Source organism: Excalfactoria chinensis, chromosome 1 (assembly GCF_039878825.1).
Source record: "Excalfactoria chinensis isolate bCotChi1 chromosome 1, bCotChi1.hap2, whole genome shotgun sequence".
Lineage (NCBI taxonomy): Eukaryota > Metazoa > Chordata > Aves > Galliformes > Phasianidae > Excalfactoria > Excalfactoria chinensis.
The window spans coordinates 130,665,535-130,683,266 of NC_092825.1; the positions used below are offsets into that span (position 1 = coordinate 130,665,535).

At 39.0% G+C, this 17,732-nt stretch overlaps 1 protein-coding gene across 2 annotated transcripts in view; it reads left to right on the top strand.

Annotated features, from left to right (window-relative positions):
- The window catches only part of MYO16 (myosin XVI), a 334,545-nt gene that overhangs the window by 83,785 nt on the left and 233,028 nt on the right, over window positions 1-17,732 (top strand). For both annotated transcript variants that reach the window (XM_072342368.1, XM_072342360.1), the window contains exon 2: window positions 7,396-7,659. In XM_072342368.1, coding sequence (XP_072198469.1) covers window positions 7,434-7,659 — 226 coding nt within the window. In that variant the 5' untranslated portion in view covers window positions 7,396-7,433. The remainder of the gene's footprint in view (window positions 1-7,395; window positions 7,660-17,732) is intronic.

The following is a 17,732-nucleotide window of genomic DNA, read 5'->3' on the forward strand; positions in this document are numbered from 1 at the left end:
GCTTCAGTTGTTAGAATTGGGCTGAGTGGTTAAGAGCACTGTTTCATTTACAGCTTAATAAACATAACGGAGAAGCTGTTCAAATGGTGAGTAATTTTCCCTGCACTGAACAAAGGATTTTTTGAAGCCAAGTATTTTGATACCAACCTTAACATTGCAATTTGATTTGGATTTAAATTAATTTTGCCTCTTGTTGCATCTACAAGATCCACAGATGATGCATATTAGCTTTTTATTTCTGAAAAGGGCATCTGTAATCAAACACATTGATCTGTAGTCCAGACACCATAACTTCAGTTTGGCTTTTGCATTTGTATCAGTGATTTCTCATGGAATTCAGTTGAGTCTCATAATAATACATAAATTAGTTTTTCCATTGAAATGTAATGAATTTAAATGATATACGTGGTCCCTGGAGGTATCTAAGAGATGAGTGGATGTAGTATTTAGAGATGTGGTTTAGCAGTGGGCTTGGTAGTGTTAGGTAATACTTAGACTTCAAGGTGCTAAGAGTCTTTTCCAACTTCAGTGATTTTATGGCTCTGTGACTTGCATGCTGCTGACAGTACGTAGCAAAGCCACCATGTATAACAATAAAGTGCTTTACTGAATGGGTCATTCCTGTAGTTCCTGGTCTTATTTCTGTTACCAATGTGGGGTGTAAGTTAATGCAGTTTTCTGAAGCTGATGAAGCTGTGCTGATTTCCACCATCCTTCTATCTGTTTCCGCGAGTATCAAACTATTACTGCTCACTGCATGCTTTTGTTGTATCTCTTTATTAGTACTGGAATATGTTTAGTTGGCCTGCTCTGAAAGTGTGCAATTTCAAGTATTCATCAAAATTTGTCTTATTTCTGTTTGGATGAATGTTTATCTCGTTGAACTGTTTAGTGAAGTTGATGAAATTTTCAAATATTTTATCTTTCTGAAAAGCAGGACTACTTCAGGTATCAAAATGACAATGTAGATGTTTAATTGTGGTTACAACAGGAGCCCAGACAGAAAACAGTGTATGTTTTGAAGGGTTTTATTTCCCTTTTTCCATTAATGATATCAACATGCTTAAAGAATGTTGTTTGAGTCTTGAGTAGGTACATTCTTGGAATTCCATGTTGCGCTTTTTTTTTGAGGCAGTTTTAACCCTTCTGCAGTGTTTGTTTGCTTTAAGGACCAGAGTCTTTCAGTTTTTTAGGGTGATTGGATTAGCGGTTCAGATGCCAAAGCGAGTGACTAAAGTGAGAAAAACCCATAAGAACAGAAATATGAAGGGAAGAGGTATTATCATGGATTCTGGAAAGAGATATGGAAACTGTTCCTATGTGCCATATAGTTACTTAGGCTCAAGTCACGTCTGAGAGGTGGAAGAAAATGCCTGTGGAGATCACATTGTTCTCTGTTTATATCCCATCATCCTCTCTAGGCTCTTCATGTTGCTCATGGGGTGGTGTTCGTGGTGCTAAAAAACATTCCTTCTCTCACCTTCACAGTAAGAACCAGTAACAATTCAGAGCAAACAATTCTTCTTTACTCAGAAATCTATTGTTTGTACGGGCAGGATCAAGCTTGTGATTTGTGGTGTCATGAAATTGGCACTCTCGCCAATTGTGAGTAAATTGCTGCAATTTTTTATCAACAGGTTGTTTTGTAGCCATGATTCTTCTCTTTGTAATGGTTCGAGGCGGAATCAGCAAAGCAGCTCTACAGTAGCAAGCATCCTTTTAAAGAGATTTTATTTCCTATTCTTTACAGGCTTCCTTTGTCCTATGCTAGCTAACAACCATTATGATACAATAAGGGATCTGTGGTTTTGATAATTCACTTTTTCATAAAAGCTTTTGCATTGTGTGATTGTATCTAAGATGCAGGCTTTAAAATCAGATATACATCAACAGTCTTTTTTTTTTTTTTTTTTTTTCCTTTTCTTTTTTTTTTCTAGTTGTTTTGGTCCAGAGCATCTCAGTAAATAGATCAGACCCCAATAAGCTTTTTCAGTGTTTAGATGGAGACGTTATTAATGAGTTATTCAGTGCAATCTTCTGTGACGGTCACAGTGACCTTATCAAATCACTCTACACAACTGTAATTTGTCATACACTGAGGCAAGAAGAAACACATGAAATAATCTTCAAATGTAGTGTCATATAGTGATATCAACTCTTTCTCTCTACCTGCAACCTTTTCCTCACATTACCATACCACCTCCTCACTAGCATTCAGAAAAAGGTCTGTTTGAAATCACGCTTTACAAAAATCTTGTCCAGTTTGAATGGGTCCCATATGAGCTTCTTGTGTAAGTTTAGTCTATTAGATTGTACTGCTTTTCTTGTATACGGAAGAGGATGGACAGATCTGCTGCACATGGTGCCTTTAGGAGGCTCTAATAGCTTCTCAGCTACAAACAAGTCATCAGTCCATAAACAGTAAGTTTACATCTGCCTAATAAAACTGAGGATTTTAGCAGTTATTTTTTTCCTGGAGGCCTTTTATACAACTGAAGCCATTGCTTCCACTGGCAGTATTAAATTAGGGCAGAGTGGTTGGCATAATTTGAATGATAGAGCTTAATCCTGATTATTGGAACAACAAACTTTGAGCCATTCAACAAGGGATGTACGTATTTTGATGCCCAAGGGCAGAATAACCCTGTGGATTGGTATGGGCTGAAAGCCAACTGATTTGAGTTGCAGCTCTGATGAAGAGGATGCAAGGCTTACAGCAAACAGAGTTGACTGGGAGCCAGTCTTGCACTTGGGTTGCAAATAAAGCAAACCACATGCTGGGCATGTTAGATAGATGCTGGCTAGCAGACTGAGGGAAATAATTTTCCCATTCTACTGGGGGCTAATGAAGCTGTGCTTGGAATATGTCAGAAGTCTTATCCAAGTTTGAGATGGTCATTGACAAACTGGAGTGATGGCAGCAGGTGGCTACCAAGAAAACAGAAAGGACTGCTCTTCTTATTATTGACAATGTTAACAAGTTGCAGTGACCCCAATAAAAATAATAATAATAATAAAAAAAAAACGAGGCGCAAAAAGCACATTTTGATAGAGGGCAGTGCAGCACTGGAACACGTTATCCAGGAAACTCACTTTAAGTGGCACTATTGCTTCCTCCAGAAGCATGTCCATAACTCTCCTGGTTTGAATTCATCTCTCAGGGTAATAGCCAGTGTATGGGAGATTGGTAATCATAGCCTGAACCTCTGATTAATCAGCTGAGGCAAGTATGGGAGCACAGGTGAGAGTGATGTAGCTGTGCTCCCGGAAGGGGTGGAGCTCGACTCCATCCCCTCTGAGACCTCATTTAAGGGCTGACTCCCACTGAGGCAGCACCTCTTGGAGATTGCTCACCAGTGAGGATTGCCCCAGCTTCTTCAGCCAAGGTACCACCACTGGTGAGTTTTCCTTTGCTTATTCCTTCTGTACATTTGCTACCATCTGTATATTAGCAACCAATACAATCCAGGAATCTCTGCCTGTTGTGGTGTGAGGAGATTCCCATGCTCATTTGGCCACTACAGTCAGGGCAGAGATCTACCTAGTTGTAAAATGGGCACTGAACATTGCATGATGTAGAAGTGAATGTTTGAATGATGAATTCAGAAAGTTTGCCTTGTCTGCAGCTGTTTTTTAATCCAGGCCTTACCTACCAAGACTGCTGACCTGACACTGTTATATCCAAATCACATGCTGATCTGATGTGCAGAGAGAAAGAAACCCATCTGCAGCTCATCACTTAGTTGAGACTAGCACTCAGGTGGATGGAAAATGCTCTTCTCAGTCTACCTCACTTGTTTGATTCTGGAAACTAATGTGTGAGGCCAGTATTGGCTCAGCCCAGCAGCTCAATCCAACTTTTCATTGAGTAAACAGATTGCCACTCATGCATGCTGAAGTTCATCTCAGTGGAGATGCAGAGGACATTAAGACAGTCACATCCTCCCTGAAACTGGAAGCTGGATAGAGGAGCTCATCTTATTTCTGTGCTCTATTTGACTGAGACATTAAGCCAATTTGTTTGATTTCCAGCACTGGAGAAGCAGAGCAGTGTGATAGAAAAGGTGTTCTACTTATACCAATCCCAGTTGTGATGTGGGCAGTAATCAGCAGTTCCTCACAAAAGCAGAAGCTACACATGAGCTAAACTGAGGAAGTGAGCAAAGATTTGGTTCAAGTCTACTGTCAGCAAACAGCTAGGTCTGTAACAACAGCAAAATTTATTACCCTTGTGATTTTTTTCCAGACATAGCAAATTAATCTGTAGCCTCCTTGAGCCCAAGCATGAGTACTGCTGCTTCCTCTTGGAAAAAAGGAAGACTGAACAGAGCAGAGCTGAAACTCTTGTGTGGCTGGATGCTAGACTCAGTTGAGTTCCTGTGCTGTCAGTTGTCTTTTTCCAGCTAAGACCCGAGGTACCATGCATGGTCACCAAGCCAAAGTGCAAAGGTTGGACATTAGAATTGGGATCTCATCTTGGTTAATGCTTTTATACTGTCAGCTGCTGCTTCATGATGCATTGGAGTGGAAGGGGGAAATTCCTGCAGTCAAGCTCCTGTTACAGTCATGAATGTTGTGGTTTTACCCCGATGGATAGCTAAATACCACCATATATTCTGTCTTTCACTCCTGCTCTGTAAATGAAGAAGGGAGGAAATGTAATGGAAAAGGGCACAAGGTTTGAGATAAGGATAGGGAGATCAGGGAGATCACTTACCAGTTACCAGCATGGGCAGAGCAGACAAAGCATAGGGTGATTATTGTAATTTACTGTGTGTTCCTAACAGATCAGAGTAGTGGGAAACTAAAAGCAAAATAAAAACACTTTTTCCCCACCCTCTTCTACTTCTCCCCAAGCAGTACAGAGGAATGGGGAATGGAGGCTGCTAACAGTCAATCCATAACAGTCTCTGTCTGTGCCCACTCTTTGCCCTTGTTCCACATGGATCCCTCCCACATGCCTTCCTTCCTGAATGGGCTTCCCACAGACTTCAGCTTTCCCAGCACTGCCCCGAGACGGCTCTAAACCATGGGGCCTACCCTTAAGGCATTGCTCCTCAAGGGTCCCCCACAGTGGGCAGCACCTCCAGCCCTCTCGCCCCATTGCAGGCCCCTCTCTAGAGCTGCAGCCTGGGGCTCTCCATGGGCTGAACCACTTTCAGGCCTCATTCATGGCTGTACTATGGAGATATGCTCTGTGTGGTGCCCATGGGCTGCAAGGAACTGCTGCTTCACATCTAAAGTACCTCCTGCCCTCCTTCTGCACTGACTTTGGTGCCTAAGGGGATATTCCTCTCACATGGTGCAGATACTCACAGAGGCCATCCCCTCTCTGCTACCAAAATTTGCTATGTAAATCCAATACAGTGATGTAGCAATGAAGAGCTGAAAGGCATTTAGGAAAACTTTAAGTTTCCCTAGCCATTCAGTTTGCATTGCCAAACATGGCTTAGCATAGCATGCTGGTTTTCTCTCTGAGTCTGCCAGCCTGGCTGGTAGGCAGTATGCCCAAACTATTAAGGAATAAACATAGAGTTTTACAAGCCAAAAATACTGCGTGAGCTTAAGGCACGGGTACTGAAATATTTTATACAAAGCAGAACAATTATGAACAAAGAGATCTGTAGTTCACTGATTCAGTTTCTCTCATATGGTGATGGAAAGGAAATGCAGTCACAAATTGGCTCAGTCTGAATCAGTCTAAATGCAGATCTTGATTGAATGCTTTCATCTTGTGGGGTGAATCTGGGAATGAAGTTTCATATTCCACATCTTTACAGGTTACCCTTTGATTTCCTAATTGTGTCTGACATGCTCAGAAATGAAACGCATCATTTGAAGCAAAACTTTCTAGCTCAACTTATACAGAAGGAGTTCTTGACTTCTGACGTGCAAAAAGTGGGTTTTAGCGTAATACAAGCCAATGCTTGTTTCCAGTGTTTTGTTTTGACAGATCATTTTCATGTAGTTAGAAAGGTATGCTAAGAAAAGAACAGAAATTATAGGAAGGAAACTAATAGCTTATTGTTAAAATCAGTTGAACTTGACCTGTAAAAATATTTTCTATGTCTGCTTGTGTCTTGGAGTTTCTCTTCAAGAGACCTGGAGCTCTATCTGGGACTTAGATACTATCAGATAACACTATGATGACTTATTTTTTTACAGCCCTACGTCTTCAAAGCAAAACAAAACTTAACATAGATGTCTTGCACAGGACATTCAAAATCAGTGATTTAAAAAGAAAACACTTATGTTTCAGTTGTTCAATAGAGAAGATGTGTAATAGCATACCTTTATCCCTCAGTTTTTTAAAGCAGATATGTATTTTTGAAGTGTTTGTCTGCTGCGCTGATGTGAGAGTTAGAAAAGCCTGCCAGGAAATTATTAATTTTGCTTTCAGAACAGAGTTTGAATGTAGATTTAGTTTACGTCAAGCAAGAAGGAGAAAATAAAATGGTTATTTAGTCAGCACCACCCAGCTAGTGCAATGTGTGAGGTAGGAGTCCATTGATTATTTAACTAAATAGTTAGCAAAATGGGCAGACAAAAGTCTAAGTGTTCCCTTCAAGAGCTCTTCCATCAAAGCAGCGTAGGAAAACCTTCCTCATCTGGGCTGCTCATAGTTCTTAAAAGTGAGAAATTTGGGCACCTAGCTGCCTTTTGAAGAAAAATTAAGTATGCACATAATGTATAACATTAGAATCAGAAGTGGTTGAGTGTTCTCCAGGCACCTCTTCGAGCTGTTTTAGGGTAGGTTAATGGCTTCCTCACTGTTGTATTAGTTGTGGATTCACATCCAAGGACTTGGGCAGTAAAGTTATCTGACAATTCACTAGACATTCATGAGCATAGTCTGACTTAAAGGTGATGCTTTGAATGTTACAATTTACTGAATTAAATATACATTTATAATCTGTTTCTAGGTGAAGGTTCCAGTACCTTACAATTTTGTTAGAAGATTCCATTTGGAATCTTCTTTGAAACGTTCATTTTGGAATTGGAATTGCTCCTCGTAATGTCAGGAAAAACCCACAGCCCAACCAAACCAACTGCAAATGATCACCACCACCAAAATCCCTCTTTTATTCACATAGTTAGGAATCCAAAATGATTCTGATGTTTTAAATAGGTAGCTGCATGAAGACTCACTGCATGCTGATGTACTCATTATAATTATGATAGGGTGATTTTTTTTTTTTTTTTTTTTCCTTGCTGAAAATTTGTTAACCCAAAGCAAGGTGAGTTAAATGAGGCTTTTTGTAGTTCACATTGATCAAGTGGGAGGAGTTCATTTGACAAACAAACATAACAGGTGATTAGAAAGAAATCTGGTGAAAGTTTCGCTACATATTTGACAGCTCACCATTGCATGTGTTTGTTTTCTGTATCTTGCAGGCTGTTTCCAGCTATGTAATGTTTTTCGGTCACATGAAATGGAAATTGACCAGTGCTTGCTTGAGTCCCTCCCTCTTGGCCAGCGTCAGCGTCTGGTGAAGCGGATGCGTTGTGATCAAATAAAGGCATATTATGAACGAGAAAAGGCTTTCCAGAAGCGGGACAGTTATGTGAAAAAACTGAAACATGGAAAGAATCATCGAGTTCGTTTCAACCTTGCCGATATGATACAGGATGCTATCATACATCATGATGATAAGGAAGGTACTTAAGTATATGTTAATTGGTTTCTTTTTGTGTAACTAAAAGTTTCACAGTAGACGCCTCCATGTTCTGTTTACCTTTATTCAAGACAAATATGATTTTACTTGTTGACAACTGTAAAGTGATAAAAGTAGTATTAGACCGACTTACAGCATGCTGTAGCTTGTCACTGCAATGAATAAGGCATAAAACTTAGGAGATAAAACAAATTCTTTTTGAGGTTAGTATGCATGTAAACAAATAAATTTCAAAACCAGTTAAGACTGTTATCGCTATTATGTGTGGCTTGTTAAATATCTGTGGGCCACAGAATTTCACCCAAGTTACTTTGAATGTTAACTTTCTTTTTTTCGGCAAAAATCTGGAACAATTATTTCTGGCATTAGTGACAAAAGCCTGACTAAAGTCATCATGGTCCTGATCCCAGTGGGTCTGCTCTCTGGTTCTTCTGATATACTTTTTGCTTTTGAAACATATTGCCTCAGTTTTGGGTTCAGTTTCCAGTTTCCTGGCACTGTTGGAATCCCTGGTGCAGCTGTTCGCTATCTGAGGAATTTTGTATTTTGCTCTTGAAAGTGAACCAAACCTTTCAGCCAGCATTTCTCAAGTTTTAGAAGTCCCTAGGAATCCCCATACTGTTGTGTGGGAGGGATGTAGAAAAAGAAGCGGTGCAGTGGCTTTAGCAACTCCTTTGCAAGTAGCTTCTACAGCAGCTTTTTGAAATCATATTAACACAAAACAGCCCTGACAGGTGAGGGTCTGAATGAGAATTCTATCAAGGAACTGAATTGCCCAGTTTCTGTGATTTCTTTTTTTCTTTTTTTTTTCCAATTTACTTTGTTAGATACCAATTTTGGTTTTTTACTCAACTTTGCTCACCTAAATTTTAGTGGTCATTTGCTCTAACTGCCATTTCTTATAATTGAGGTGTGGTTCTATACACTTAGAACTATACAGCCAATAAACCAAAGATCCCTTCTCTTGAGTGCCCAGGACAACATTCATAGCTATTACAAATAAAATTTAAAACCTTTCATTCTGCTTTTACGTAAGAATACAACATTTACATGTGAAGAACTTCTCTGTGTTCTCAGTTTCCAACTATCTGTAATAAAAGAGCAGAATACTAGATACTACTGTTAGCATTCCGTAGAAGACAGATACCTCAGGCTGTTTTTGTCGTGTAGTTTTCTCATTGGTGTGCTGATGGAATATCAGCAGTGTTTTGTGTTGCACATACTGGGCCACGAGCTGCATCTGAATCAGAACACTGAAGTCAGCAGCTGCTGAAACTGAGCAGCATGAGCAGAAAAGGGCAATAATTTAGGCAGAATAGAATAAGATGGGAAAAAAACAAACACCAATGTTGGTATCCTGCTCTTGGAGGGGTAACAGCTCCCCAGAAGCAAGCAATTCAAATTGCCCCAAAGGTAACCCCAGCAGGAGTAGCAACACTGTCCTCTTTCCATGCCTGTGATCCTTCCGTAGGACTCTGGAACTAGTGTGATTCTTGTCTTGACCTGCAAATGCTCATCTGTTGTGCTTTTAGGCAGATGTTTCTATTTCTTGTCCACCTGTAGGTGAATAATGCCATACTAACAATTTTTATCAAGTGAGTAAACAAAATGATTAAAAAAAACCAAAGAACTGGAATTCATAGACACAGAAGCTTCTGTCTTACTACAGTTGCTGAGTGGAACATCCAACCATGACTTTAGTGAATACATCTACATTAGGATTTCAGTTCAAATTAGATGTAAGCTTTTGTACTAAATGTCACATCCATGTACTGTGCTTTGTCTTGCTTTATGGAGCATGGAAACTAAATTCCTTGCAGACAAAACTGAATTGGAAGATGTGCTCTGTGAGCATACGTGATGACTACAAACAATAATGCATTTTCAGTCCAGGCTGGGTTTAGTCTGAAGTAATCCTGCTGAAACAATAAGGTTGGGGAATCTGGGCTTTTGGCACCACCTGTTTCTCTTGGTGTATTTATGCATATTTCAGTCATTTATTCGACATTCATTATTCATCTTATACCTATTAGTAAACAGCGATGTGTGTAACCAGTAAGTTAATTGTGATGGATCCTGATATTTGCATGGAGCATTCTCTGCCTCATTGCAATTTCACATCGATATCATTGCAATGTCACATCAATATCTGCTCATCTGGAGTGAAAAGGAGAATCTGAACCCTTGCCTTTACTGGGTCGTAAGGCAGAAATGACTGCAATATAAGGCTGGTGAGAATGAGCACACTTTTCCCGGCTTTTCAAATGCTTCAGTATCTCTTCTGGCCCCTGCTTTTTGGTGCAGTGACCTACAAGAGAGTGAAAGAGATACTAGTACTGCATTAAGCAAGCAAAAGTGGCAGCTAGGTGCTAACAGCCACCAGCTTTCCTTTCTGTAAATCTGTGTCTGGTCTGCAGGATATGGTTTTTACTGCATGTTGTGCTTGTAACCATCAACAGCATTCCAAAATATGCTCTGTTTGAATACAGGAAGCCAGATTTTTCCTTTGGAAAACCTGGGTATTGAACAAGAATTTCTTAAAGTATAGATTAATGTAAATAAATAGAACTATCCTAATATGAAGTGTTGATAATGTTTTCATGACTTACAATAAACTGCCTTCTATTACATGAAGATAAGTCCTGTTCTGTGAAAAAGTAGCATTCAAACTGATCTGAATATTGTATATTTTGGTGTAACCAAGATGAGAACTTGGTACGTCTTCAGAAGTTCATTTTTGTTTTTAATAGCAGGTTATTTTAATGTAGTCTGAATAACTTCTAGATATAACTTTCAAACTAGGCATTTTGTTTATAGTGAAATATTTAATATCAAGTGCAAAGGCATCTTCTGAGATGTTCAGTGCTCAAATAGAATTGGGTTCACAAGTAGAATTTAGTTCACTGAAGCTGTTGAGTTGTGCCCTGTAGATAATTAATTTTTTGGGTTTGAAGTGCAGTGGCTTTGAAGAGACAAATTCCCTTCAAGGTGTAATGACTGTGAATGAGGCAGAACCTGCTGTGTAAAGTGGATGGGCACACTTGTGTCCAGAAAGAGTGCTGTGCAGCCTGAGTGCTTTGAATTAAATTGCTGGATATACACACAAAGTAAGTGTTGTGATGGCATGTAAATATTTTTGTGCTGCTCTTACAATCTTTTATTTGAAACTGCTTATGCATCCTCGAGTTTTGTGGCTTTCAAGATGTGAAATTTTGTAAAAGGACACTGAAAATCTCCAAGTGAAAATTGACAGATTCATACAGTTTTATTCCACCTTAACCCTTGGATGAGAGCATGTGATAATAGATTTATGAAGGAATGGACTCACTCATAAAGTATTGTAGCTGGGACTATTTTCTTTATTTTTTAGATCTATTTAGAAATTGTTTGCAAATCTTGGGCTCTTAAAGACTGCTACAACTACGTACTTCCTCCATTCATTAAAGTGAAGCAGGTTCCTAGTCTGCTTAACTGTCCTGTCATCTGAGGCTGTTTGTTGATGAATCCTACAGCAGTTTCATTTGGTTTGGGGTCTGGTTATTAAAAAAATAATAATAAAAATACAAAAAAAATAAGTTGATTACATATATTGATTAAGTAGAAATGTGGATATGCTGCGTGCAGCTCGTGGGAGAGCAACAAAACATGGAATTGGAGTGATTTAAAAAGGGACAGATTTAAGACCTAGATTTGAGAGCAGTGATCATACTTAAGCAGTTTGACTGTAGCTGTTAATAATTCAGTGAGAAAGAACACTCATTTTACAGGTGTAAATAAAAACAGATCTAGAATTTGATTTTTAAAGTTGTATGAGAAAAATATCATTTGATATAAAAATGAGAACACAACAATGAAATAGAGTTGGAGGCAGCTTCCAAAGTGAAAATCAAGGGCACATTTCTTTGGGATTACCTGAACTATATAGACTGTTGCCTATTTGGGAATGGTCAGGAGTAGTCTGGTTGAGTAGGCAAGGTAAGTTGGATAAAATGAATATATATTAAGATGAATTGGTAATGTGACTAGTGTCAAGATTTGTTTCACACCTGAGTCTGATTGGAATTTCACTCTCAGGAAGCTGCTGAGTTTGCTATTCATGAAAAATCATAGTATCATAGTATCATAGTATTGTGCGAGTTGGAAGGGACCTTAGAGATCATCGAGTCCAACTCCCGGGATTCGAGCCCTCTGTGTAGCAGAGCGGCACTTCTACCCCCTGCTCCACAGGGGGGATTCGAACCCGGGCCCCCTGGTGTTGCAGACGGGAATTCTACCGCTGCGCCACCGGGGCACACACAAATGCAATATATCTTGTCAAAATTATTATTACAACTGATGCTGGGTGCTAAACACACCCATACCCTCATGTAGCAGGGAGACTGAAGCACTGGCTTTGCTTTGCCATCTTTTGTTATATTCTCTAACCCAGTCTTTCCTACCATATCACCCAGATCATAGGACTGTCAAAAACGTTCTCTATTTAGTGTCTTTATCTTTGCTATGAAAACTCTTAGGTTGTAAAGCAGACATGATAGATACGTGCTGGTGGGACATGGAAAGTCAGGCAAAGAAGGTTGGAGGGCCTCAGTCTTTAAACAAAAGAGCCACTTCTGTGAAAATCAGCATTTCAAAAGGGGAATGCAGATTCCCTAATTTAATTAAGGGCCATTTAATCCTTTTCATAGCATTATGCTGATTCTGTGGCACTTTGTGATTCCAAGTAGCCACAGTCCCAAAGTAGGTGGGTGTCTGGACTGATGCTGCATCTGTCATACTCATTCTTGCTCCTTTATTTGGAGACAGCCCGGCTCAGCCCTGCTCTCTGCTTCTTCCCAGCCCTGCAGGGCAAACACATGACCTGCATTTAGCATAGGGTTCTGTGGCTGGGGACAACCTTCCTCTCCACTCTCTCATCAGGGAATGTCTGGTTTAAGCAGCAGAAGATACCAATACCCTAGACCTTATTGTGGTCTTTCAATATCTAAAGGGGAGCTATAGGAAAGAAAGGACAGACTCCTTAGCAGGGTCTGTTGTGATAAGACAAGGGGTAAGTGTTTCAAACTAAAGCAAGGGAGGTTTAAATTGCATATAAGGAAGAAATTTTTAACAATAAAGGCAGTGAGGCACTGGGACAGGTTGCCCAGGGAGGTGGTGGATGCCCCCTCCTTAAGGACACTCAAGTTTGGTCTGGATGGGTCTCTGAGCACCCTGATTGAGCATTAAGTGTCCCTGTTCATTGCAGGGGAGTTGGACAAGATGGCCTTTAAGGGTCCCTTCCAACTCAAGAGATTCTATGCTTCTGCTATAGTGACCACTACAGAAGGAGGGGCTGGGTCCTGGCCCCAGCAGTTTGGCTGCAGAGTAATGTCATAGTGCAGGGTAAAAGAACAGGGATCCTGACTCACTTCTCACAAAGATAATGGTATTGCTAGCTGTTCAAAAGATTTTGTAGTGTCATAACATTTGAGGGGATTGGGCTAACTTATATAATGGGAAGTTTGAATATTACTGGTTATTTTTCATAAGCACTGTGTAATGTTAAATTTTGGTTACATTAATTAAAAGGGTTAGTAAGGAAAAAAAGGCGGTACAAATGGAGCTGGTAGTGATACCATAAATCGTTCAATCACAAAACTCTTGTAAGACTCAGTTTGCAGTGTTAGAAAGCAGGCATTCTTTTTTTTTGGTGATGGATGCACGAGAAGATCCTTTCACCTAAATTGTGCCTACCTTGTGCAAAAGATCTTCAGCTTATATACATTACTTGTGTTACGTATGCAAAGGTTTTTCTGGGCAGTGTGTATATATTCAATACTTACCCCAGAATCACTAATATAGAATCCCACCTCCTTGCACATGCTCAGTCTTTTTGTGGTAATGGTCTTCTGGGGTCTTTAAAGGAAGTCAGTAGTCTTCCTCATTGTGTAAGCTAGTTGGATTTGGTCTTCATGCATGCTCAGTTAACTCCTTGCCTTGATAGCACAATGTTTGCTTTCACAACTTCCCTTATCTGCTTGATGATGGGACTTGACCATGATTCCCACATCTGCTCCATTGAAGGAATTCAGCATGTCATCCTTATCTACATGGTGCAAAGACACAGACTTCTCCTGTTATCTAAACAAACTGCAGGGCTATTCATCAAAGAACATTAGCGAGCTTAACAATATCTCTGTAATGTGCATCAGTACTGGAGTCTGATTGGCATCCTGGTTATGAAAAGGGCCCAGAGATGGCAAAGTCTGTTCAAAAGAAGGATGTGTCTTTAATATGAGGTGGCAGAAGAATTCACCTTTAGCTTTTGATAGTCAGGAGAATGTGTCAAAGATGTGATTCTGATACTTCTAACACCACAAAACTGACCAGGAAATGATTTGGAAGAGACAGAGGTTAAAACCAAGCTGAACTAAAATATGTCTTAATTTCCTTGCACCGTTTCCCAAACTGACTTCTTATTTTTATCTTATTACCATAGACTTGTTTGTGCTTTACTGGTCTATCTTGTTCTAGTACTAACAGCTTGTCTGTTTACAGACAAGTTGTTCAGGAAGATAAAGGTCTGGGCTGCCTATATCTATATATATTAGTGTTAAACTTAATTCCTTAAATAACGGGTTTGAGAGTAGTCAGCAGTTTTCAGGAGAACACAGAGTGCCAGGATTTAGGAAGGAAAAGGCAGATTTGCAAATGTAAGACCTCACTGGGTGAATACTCAGATGTACCTGCTGAGTATGCTGGCGTAGTGGTTAGGATGTGAAGCTCTGAGCATGCCAGTGCCTTGCTTTAATAATTCATCAAAGCCTTGACTGAGGGTTGCATTTTTTGTGTCAGTAGTTCAGAGGTATCTCCTGTAGACACAAGACTGTGTTTACTAAAGACAGAGACCTGCATTAATATAACATATTTCCTGAAAGGCAGAATTAAGTTGAGGGAATATATGAAATATATGAAATTCATCAAGCACACAAATTGAGTTCTTACTGTTAAACAAGAGATTTTTTGTTTTTAATTAGGCAAATAAACTCCATTGTGAATTGAAAAGGAGGAAAATAAGACCTGCGTGTGAAAGTTCTGGTCAGACTTCTATGCCACCCCAAATTAAAGCAACCCACTGTGACTTCCACCTTTAAGTGTTTTTCTGACTTTTTTCTTATGATTAATATTTAATATCAGCTTTGTTCATTCCCTTCTCCTCCCAAAGGTACTTACATTAGCATTTCGTTTGTATACTGTTTGTCTCATTTGCAGCCTTCTGAACAGATGGGTAAAATTTTAAGTGTTATTATGAGAAATATTAAATGCATGAAGTGTTCTACTACATATATAACTGTGTTATTCTATACTAAAAGCATTAAAGACCAGAAAGAAAATAGCAATTTGGTGAATCAGAATTAGTAGGTAGTATAACCTGAGCAGTCTTTCGTGGCTCTCTGCTATGCTTTGGGATTTTACGCTTTTTTTTTTTTTTTTTAAGAGTCATTCTCTCTTTTACCAGTAAACTCAGGATTCACTGTTCCAACCCTAAGTGGCATAAAATAGCAAGCATTTGTAGTGTATGTGTACAAGTTCATGACAGAAGAAAGGCCCCAAAATGAAAATCTGGAGTCAAAATGTGTATTAATAGGAAGATAGACCAAAATGTTATTAGCAAGTTTCTGGATAAGAAAATGGTGAAGAGGGATGAAAAAAATCCATCAATTTAATCTCAATTTGAGGAACTAAAAGCACAGCACAGTCAAGTTCATGTGAAGTAGAACTACAGGGCAGCTAAAATTTGAGAGGTCAGATGCTGCGTATTTTCCTACCTTAAGCTGCACAGTCCCTTTAAAATTTAAAACACAAATATGTTTTTCAAGTTTTACAGCACTTTTAAGGATCGTACCAGTATTATTTAATATACTTTAGTTTTATGTTGTCATTTACTGTAATCACTTTAAAGCTCAACTCAGTTTTTCTGTTCCCCCAGGAACGCGTGTGGAGTTCGCTATATATGTAATGAACAATAATTCACTATACGGTTAATTCACTATATATGTAGTGACAATAATAATCAGGAGTTTTGCCCCTACAGATCTATTTTGTATTTTATAGTCATTTTCTTTTGAATCAGAGGATAAATTTGTAAAGTAGGATAATCCAAAAGTTGGCAAGTGGGCACAGGGATCTCCTGAGTGCCAGCCCTTCTCACATCAAGGGACTGGAACTGGGTAGGCTTTGAGGTCCCTTCCAACCCAATCCATTCTGTGATAAGTTGTGAGTTACTGGGATCTCTTTTAGAAGATAGCACAATATGCATATATGGTAATTTGTTCAATTTAATATTTAATGCCCAGTTCTGAAGAGACTTGAACACTAGACACTGACTAGTGGAGTTTAGAGACTCTTCAATGCATATGAAATTAATGAAGTGCACAAAATTTTTCCCAATTGGGGGTCTTGGAAAAATGAAATGTATGCTGTAAATGAATATATCGATAAGACAGTCTAATATCTGTGTTCTGTATTGGGAACTTATATTTCTGTAACTGTGGAAGAGGCTAACAGCTGACAGTCAGATGTGCTGCCAGTGATTTAAATTGCTCAGTATATAGACAGATGAAGCAGTATTCAGCTGTCTCAGTCCAGCCATTGATGAAGAAGCTTATTGAAAGGCACAGAAGGTAAAAACACATTTCAAATCACTGCAAGCTTCTAATCCTATATGCTCTGCAAGATTTTTAACCTTGTTTAGTTCTGTGTGTGCTGAATCTTTTTGTTGTAATGCGGGGAAACAATGCCTTTAGTTATTGGGTAACAGATGTTAAGTAATTAAAGGAGCCTATTTCAAAAGCAATCATAAAATCACAGGGAGATGAAATTTGAATACATTTGAATTCCTACAGGATTCCATATGTTCTTTTTTTTCATTTTTTGGTCAGTGTGTTTACTTTTTTAGTAACTTGTTAAAGCTGAGATGAGAACTGAATGTTAAGCTACTTTTTGCTTGATAAAGATACATAAGACTTCTGATACACAACATATTTTATTGCAGAAAAAAGATATAATGTTTCACAAAAGTGAATGATAGGCTCCATGCTATAGATTTAATTTAGCTTTCCTCTCCTCCCCGTGGACTGCCTATTCCCAGGACTGCCTCCATTTACCAGCTACTTTTCTTTCAGTCCTGCAGGCTCCCTAGGCTATTTCATCTCAGTTTTTGTTTTAATACATGCCCAGAACTACCCTGAGCAGAACAGCTATCCTCTGCCTTATAGCTGGTAGGAAACCTGACACAAAGCATCCCTCCACATTGGGTCCTCTGGAGTCGATCTATTAGGGGCATTCACACCAAATGTGTGAGCATCCAAGTTTGTTCTTGAACCTTGCTCCTATAAAGCCAAATGTGAACATGTTTGATTGACAGGAAATCACAGTTTGTTGTTCGCCTCTGATACAACTGTAAGACATATTATTTATAAGAAAAACCTTGTGAAAAATGCACACATTTTACTAAGAGCGTTATTCATTGCATTTTGAATACTTTTCCAAGATGTTCAACTATTTCTTATGTAGACTGCAATGCTGTGCTTCTGTGAGAAGTCAACGTGTAAATGAATCATGACTTTATATGATCAGGACCTAAATCAAAAGGCTTGTCCAATTAAAATATTAAGACAAACTTCACAAGGCCATTACCCTTATATGTCTCCATCCTTTTAAGAATATATATTGTGATCTGAACTGATAACCTTTATAGACATATATCTGTGCTTATTTCAGTTTAAGCCTGCCAAGCTCATTTATATTATCATGTTGGTGTTTTTTTTCCACAAGATCTTTCTTTCACATAATAATAACAAGTTTTCCACTCTAGCATGCTCTGGCACTGATATGAAGCAAGAAACCCGAAGGTTAATCACTCACAAATTCACTGTGATGCTCAGAAATGATTGTTAGGCCACTAACAAACAACAAATGAGCATCTGGCATTTTTCCTAATTATTTCAAAGGGGGTCTAGGGTTGATTTTGCAGAATTATGCAGTGGGAAAACATATGCAAAGCCACAGATCAGCAGC